This window comes from Saccostrea echinata, unplaced genomic scaffold, assembly GCF_033153115.1.
Source record: "Saccostrea echinata isolate AGI-Se365-2 ecotype Australia unplaced genomic scaffold, CSIRO_AGI_Sech_v1 ptg000029l, whole genome shotgun sequence".
Lineage (NCBI taxonomy): Eukaryota > Metazoa > Mollusca > Bivalvia > Ostreida > Ostreidae > Saccostrea > Saccostrea echinata.
The window spans coordinates 23,461,709-23,469,271 of NW_026889778.1; the positions used below are offsets into that span (position 1 = coordinate 23,461,709).

Below are 7,563 nucleotides of genomic sequence, written 5' to 3' on the forward strand. Positions count from 1 at the left end.
CACCCAAATTTACCTAGAGTTTAATATTCAACATAAAATATATGTAATATCTAAATTTCAACAATAATAATTAATTGTACCTAAATTAAGAATTTTGAACATTTAACATATTTCAAAATATGAATACACATGTAATTTTTTTTTTTTTAAATAAACGTGAGCAGAGACATACACATGTAATTCTGTAATTGACCACAATAATAAAGCAAATTTAATGTTAAATTTCTAGCACTATGTACACAACAAATCAAAACTATTTACATACATGTTCTTAAAGATCTTACATTCCTCACCACTCTAAAACCTGTAGTTCAATCAAAACCTCCATTTCAAATGACAAGAAAAATTCTTGAAATACAGGAAATAGTGCAACAACAGGGTTGCAGGGAGACCGAATGAAGATAGTGGATACAAATTCAAAATGCTATTTAATAACCAAATATCCCTTAGTCAATAATACTTTTCAGAAACATACCTTGATTCCTCACAGCATGTAACTTTACTCATGTTCATGAAGAAATTTAAATACAACACCCTATATTATGAAATTAATCCATGTATCAGAATATTTTTCACTTTGTGGTTCTTAGGAAAACACACGCCTAGGAAGAGGTGACACCACCATGAAATGTTGATGGCCATGTTTCTTGATAGTCCAGGCACACTTTCCAAGTATCCTTTGAATAGGAATGTAGGAAGCAGGACCATCATTCTGCACTCTTTTCTGCCAAACAGTGACTGGATGAAGGTATCCCAAGTTCACGTCTGTCTTCTTGAACCACTCTACAACAGCCAAAACATGAACTTTAATACAATCATCTTTTTCAACTGAATGCATGAGATAATGTAGCACTCTTCCTGGTCTAATGTCACCGAAATGAGGGTCAACATTAGAATCATCCCCTGCCCATTTAGCCAACATAATTTTGTAGTTCTTGCATCTGGAACTAGAAACAGAGCCATACATTTCATTAGTCCAGTAAACTGTGCTGTATTTTTTGGCTACCCTTGCAATGTCATCATCTGAAAATGAAGTATCATATAAACATTCATACATTTTCCTCAGGTCATCACGTTCTTTCTGGCCCAGCGTCAACAAAGTAAAAGCCTTTTGTTTAACCTGCAAAAGGCACAAATCTGTCCAAACTTGAGGGTCTTGCCTATGGATTGGTTCCTCTGCAGCAACTTGCAGTTTAGATGTTGGAACTTTTGGGCAGTCTCCACGATCCTCTCGGCAGAACTCTGAAAAAAATTCTGAAAACTCTCCGCATTCTCTGTGCTTCATTTCAGCTGCAAAACCAACCTGCTGGAATTTCCGCATAATCTGGATTTCCACAGAACGTTTGTTTGTGGGAAAATCTGCAAGAAAACCATTATATCTTTCAAAACTAAAAGCCCAAAATCCGTAAATACTGCCATAACGCTCAACTGTTTCTTTCAAATGTCCATGGAGGTGCATATTTGGAGTCAAAAATGCTGGTCCATACAGGTCCTCTGCCATTTTGCTAACCTGTAAGAAAAGTCTGTCGGCAATGATTAATCTTGTTTTCCTCAGTGTGGGCTGGCACAGTTCCCTACAAGCTAAAACAAATTTCTGCCACATCTGCATATGCCTCTCTGGAAGCAATCCCTGCAATGAATATAAAGAAAAAAGCAGCACCCAGTTTTTCCACTCATCAGCTGTAAATTGAGAAAAATTGGTGGCAATATTGGTAGGGAGCCTACCAATATCTGCTGGCACATTAAACTCAGCTACCCTCCGACTAACTTCTTCAAAATCAGTTTTTGTCAGCAGCTCGCTATCCACCCAGTGGACAGAAATTTTTTTGGCTGTACCTAGAAAAAGGTTATGCATTGGCTCTACAACAGAAAATCTAGAGGGCTCAAAATAATCTAACTCTAACAAGTCTGTGTTTTTGTAGCCAAATTGTTTCTGGATCTCCTTCTGTCTTGTCAGGTTATCTGCATTTTTAGCCATCCCTGCATGTCTGATGTGCTCCTCTCTAGTCCTCTGCCTCCAAGTGGTAGGGTCTACAGGTCCACAATACCTATTACCCAAGTTATCCTGAAAAGAAATGTCACAGAAAGAACACCCTTTTATTGCTGCATGCCCCATAAAACCAGCAAGCTTTCGAGCAGCAGGAATATCTGAAGATGCACAAAGCAATAAAACTTTTACTTGCACTGGGTCTTTGTTGGCTGGGCTAATCTCGAATCCCCTGGAAAGCAATTTCAATTCTTTAATAATTGGCTGTAAAAAAGAATTAAGTGAATCTGGCTCCTTCATAAGGGCAGGAATAATGCCGACCAACATGACATTCTCCATCCTGAAACGTAAATGCCTTGGTAAATTCATGAATACAAAATAAATAACACCAATGGATATGTCCAGTCTTCTTGCAAAGGGCTGAAACCAATCAACATTAATCATTAGTGCATAGTTGTTCGGCTGACTCAGGAATGGTTCATTATTGTAAGTCTGGAACTCTTTCCAAATATCTCCATCATAGAGGTCCCCAACATGGTTCTGAATTACATCCCTTGACCTCCATTTGTTACATTCTGTCTCAAAGTCTGGCCTGGAAAGAAATTGTTCAAGATTATCAATAACATTTTTGTAACAATAAGTTTTCAGTGGATAAAATGTTGTTTTATTGTTTGACAGATGAACTTCCTGGACAAGGCTGGCATCACAGCGAAATTTCCCTCGGCGTCCATGATTGGTGCTGCTTTTGTCCACCCTACAACCAAACATTATATTAGAACACTTATGTACAACAGTTCGGCCATTACAGGTCTGCACCACATCCTTGTATCTGTAAAGAGCAGTGCAATTAGGACATACAATGTACTTTAGAAAGTCATCCGTGTCAAACTCAACCAACTTATGGAACCTGTAAATAGAATATGGAAATGCATTATAAATAACCTGAAACAGCTTGCTGCATTTTCCTGCAAAATAAAATATGGGTGAATTCAAAAAAAATGACCACCAAACTGATTTTTTTTGGTAAAATTCAACTACTTATAACATATTTTTCACTTATATCATCATATTGCAAATGCATTCTAGTTTAAAATCCTGAAGTGGCAATAGAATAGACAATTGGATTAAAAAGTTTCAGAATTTTTATTGTAAAATTTCTTTTGAAAAAAGAAAATATCATTACACCTTAAAAGACTTTCTAAAATACATAATCACAAGAAATTATAGTTTTTTATGCTTCAAAATGGTAAAAGGGGTATAAATGATTAAATCTAGACCTTGAATGAGTATCTTCTCTTGTACATGTGACAAAAAATTGGCTTTTTGATTGTTATTTTACATTATTTTTTCAATTCTGGTTTGAAAAGTTTTAATATGAAAAAAATATGAAGTAATAAAATTCCCCAAAATTCACTTTTTTGTCCGTTCAAGTCAATTCTTTAAATCTAAGCCAAAAAAGAATTGTTATATACGAGTTCTCTTACGAAAAATACTAGATTTTGAAGTGACCCCATGTTCTGTACATTATTGTGTTGCACTCCTGACATCTGATATGTATTTTATTTAACATTGTTTTAAAAATTATAACACACAATAACCCATTCTTACTTTGTAAATCAATTTGTCGTGTTGATATTTTTCATCGTTTACAGGAGGTCTTTCATATTTTGAAGACCTTAAAACATGATTATTTGCAAAGTGTAATATATATAAATTGTATTTAAAATATATGTGAAATGATGAAAACTATTCCCTGAATTGACTGTAAAATTTCTGTAATTTGTTGATAGACATAGTGTTTTGAACATCAAATAGTATCAAGCATTTTTTTTTCAACTTAATTTTTAGTAAAGATAGTTAAAAAGCATCGGTAATTATGAAGCAGTTTTGTTGCACTCCTGACTGCAGTAAAGTTTAAAATTAAAACCATAGAACACAAAAATTCATAAAGTGTTGGCAACATCAAGTGGTAATGAAATTGTGCAATACTTATAGCCCAATACTTCATAATTAAAACAGATGAAAGTATTTAAAATTCGCATTTTATCTGGAATTATACCCTATTTTATGCCAAAAAACTAGCTTAAATGTATATTTAGAAGATAAAATATATTTTAAAGCATATTTTCCTTTAGAAGACAAACACAGTAACCCACCAGAAAAATTCTACTCATCATTTTTTCTTTATTTTTATTCTTATTGGACGATTTATAATTTAACATATTTGTTGCACTCCTGACCAAAAGCATTGGGGCCTTTAAAGTAGAATTGTGAAGTGAAAATTACATAAGAACTTGTTCTGTTGTTTCAGTGAAGTTGAGGAGGAATTACTCGAATTTTATGACAATGTTTTAGTGTGTTTATGTTTAACGTTCATTAAAAAAATCACAAAAAAGATAAAAACACATCTGAATTGATAAAATTAAAAAAGGAAGGATTTTAATAATAAAACTGTCAATAATTTAGCATTAAATTATACAAAAAGATCATTATTAATTAATGAATACTTCTAAGCATGAATAGAAGTCTTTTCGTCACACAACTTGAATCTTTAAAAAAATGTGTTGCACTCCTGACCATAGAAATGAGGATCTGAAGCACAGACAGATCCTGTAATTGATAAATCTATTTGGTAAAAATGTTCTTTGTGTCTTTATTTTCCAAAATAAAAATCAGAAAATCATATAATGATAATAGTTTTTTCATGCTTGGGAGCAAAACATCAAATGTTGCACTCCTGACATTTTTGGGTATGCACATATACTTGACTCTCATTAATGCTGCCTGTGATTTATATAACATTTTTAAGTTTTAAAATGTATATCAGTTATTATTTTACACTTCCAAAATTCTGTTTTGTCTTAATTGTATATCAGAATTTTACAATTGATGTTTTTTTTGGCAACACTACATTTTTTCTGTTGCACTCCTGACATGGTATAACATTTTTTTAAACATCAGCCATGACCACAACCTGATTAAACAAAAGTTTTGACAGTCCACATTTAAAGCTCAATACTTTGAATATTATCAGGAAAGTCTTTATTTTCAACATGAAGCATTATTTTTTATTTCACAGATCTCCAAAAAATATTGAAATTTCAAAATGTCACAAAAAGGTGTTGCACTCCTGACAATTTTAGCATCATTTTTGGGCATAACTTTTTTGTTAATTGAGATATCGACGAGATATTTGGCAGGTATTTAGACACTATCTAAAGACATATGCTGAGACATAGAAATCTATTTTCATTGCCTGTATTTTTAGTGTGGGATGATAAATATGCGTTTGGTCATTTTTTTTGAATTCACCCATATCTGATTGAGAAGCTGAAGCAGTTTTATAATACAAGCATTGCTTAACAGGAACTTGTTTTGGATATGCAGAAGAGAATACAAAATCCATAACACAAACTGATGTGCCCTACTCCTTTTTTCCTGTCCATGTCTTTCATCCCTGTTGGTAATGTCCCGAATAATATCATCATCTGTTTCATCCCAGTGTTGAGCTACCTGACCATCATCATCTTGTTCTGAATTGTCTGACTCAACTTCTGACTCATCACAGATTGTATTGGTTTCATCCTGAAAATAATGAACAGACCTCTTTTGTACTGCATATTTAAGAAATCTTAATAAAAATTATTAATGTGCAATAAAGTGTACTAGTACACCAGTTATAAAGTTATTTTAAAAAATTGCAAATATTTTTTTCAATGAAGTTATTTTTTATAATCAGTATATAAGTCATATTAATACCATGACTTCTGGTGTTTGCCTTGGTGTTTCCATGTCAATCAACTCCCTGTCTGTAGTGACACCTTCATCTATAGGTACATGTAAATGCGTAGGACCTGTGGGTATAATTTTTAATATCAGCAAATATTATATGATATTATTTTTTTATCATGATGCTTAAAACACACTATAAACAGAGGTTTGGTGAGTATAAGAGGGGATCCCTTAACACGTTTGGATATCATATTAAATTTTCCTAAAGAATGAAAAATATAATATATATATGAATCTATATGATCTTAGAATAAACATGTATAATAATCAACAATGATAATTAGTAAATTGAAGCCCAATCTAAATCTGTATTAGTATAGACAAGATTAAAATTACATACGGATATAAATATAAATAGACATAAAACAGTTAAGTTGTCAAAAACTTCCTCCTTTGCTCCCATGCAATATACAAACAGCTATTTAATATCGTAATGCCACCTAACCTCAACCCCACACACTAGATCTATCAGTAACACTGGTGTTCTATTGAATGAAATGAAACTTACGAGGACTGAGTGATGGCACCTGAAGCACATGACGCCAGCCTCGTCTCCTTGGATTGCCAAACAACTGACGATGCCTCAGAACTGTTCTGCTTGACAAAAACTTATTGCAGTGTGGACAAAGTTGAACTTTTTTGGATATTGGAGAAGCCATCTTGACACCTAAATTCAAAACAAAAACGTTTAGTTCATATGTATCCGGTAGACTTGCGGAGTTTGGGATCCAAGATCCCCCTATGATTTTCGGCCTAACAGCAGGCGCGGATCCAGGAATTTTTCCCAGGGAGACCATCCCAGTCAAAAAAAAAAAATGCCCAACCCAAACGTTTCTTGACAAGCAAAACAAACAAACAAACAAACAAACAGAAAAAAACCCCCCGTAAAATCCATTTCCCACACGTGAAAAACTCCGTGGTGGTGATGGTGGTGATGGTGGGATCCACCACTGGGTGAAATAAGCAGTTTCCCATCATGGGAAACTATACGGAAACCACATGGAAACCTCAAGTTTACATCATGTTTCCCAGTGGTTTCCGCAGCGGATGCCAGGTTATTCCGTCAAGTTTCCGTGGCACGGAAACTACTACGCTCCGATTCCATTAGGTATCCCGAATCACGGAAACCTCGGGAAACCTGAAGTTTCCCAAGCCTCCATGTAGTTTCCCGTAATGGGAAACCTGAAGATTCCACTGGTTTCCATAATTAGGAAACTACGTGGAATCGGAGCGTAGTGGTTTCCATGGAATTGGGAAACTGGATGGAATCCTCAGGTTTCCCATGAACGGAAACTAGAGGAAACCTCATGATTCCTCAAGTTTCCATGACTCGGGAAACTACATGGAATTGGAGCGTAGCGGTTTCCATGTTATGGAAACTTGGTGGAATTATCTGGTGTCCTATAAAAGGAAATTACAGGGAAACTTCAAGATTCCCTTCTTCTTCTGACATGGGAAGCAATGTGGAATTGTTGTGTAATAGTTTCCATACCATGGAAACTACAGGGTAGGTTGAGCATTTCAATTTTGGGAAATGATTGACAGGCAACTGGAAGCTCAAGAATCCCTGTATTTTCCATGGTAAATCTTTCTTTTCTAGAATGTGAAAAGAGAACAGCAGTTTTAAATCAAAATATATATTATTAATTTCCTTGGTAAACTGTGTTTTCTTTTCAAAATCTATTAAAAGATGTATAAAGAAAAAACAGCATTATCAAATCATATGTTTAATAATTCATTTGACGTACAAAAACATTATTTTAAAATTATATCAAAATAATTAA

The 7,563-nt window shown here is 34.0% G+C and overlaps 1 protein-coding gene across 1 annotated transcript; it reads right to left on the bottom strand.

Moving 5' to 3' along the window:
• Positions 1 to 430: 430 nt before the first annotated feature.
• On the bottom strand, positions 431 to 5,786 carry LOC133194648 (uncharacterized). Its single transcript, XM_061330561.1, has 3 exons — positions 5,747 to 5,786; positions 5,416 to 5,572; positions 431 to 783 (listed from the first exon to the last, which is right to left on the bottom strand). Exons 1-3 carry the CDS (start codon positions 5,777 to 5,779, stop codon positions 587 to 589), a joined length of 387 nt encoding a protein of 128 aa, XP_061186545.1. The 5' UTR covers positions 5,780 to 5,786; the 3' UTR covers positions 431 to 586.
• Positions 5,787 to 7,563: the final 1,777 nt, after the last annotated feature.

Excerpts from the sequence above, each read along its gene's own strand:
- LOC133194648 (XM_061330561.1), bottom strand. The coding sequence starts at position 5,779 with ATGGAAACACCAAGGCAAACACCAGAAGTCATG. Across the intron at positions 5,573-5,746 it reads GGCAAACACCAGAAGTCATG|GATGAAACCAATACAATCTG; the intron begins GTATTAATATGA and ends CATTATTTTCAG. Across the intron at positions 784-5,415 it reads ACATGGACAGGAAAAAAGGA|AGTGGTTCAAGAAGACAGAC; the intron begins GTAGGGCACATC and ends TGGCTGTTGTAG.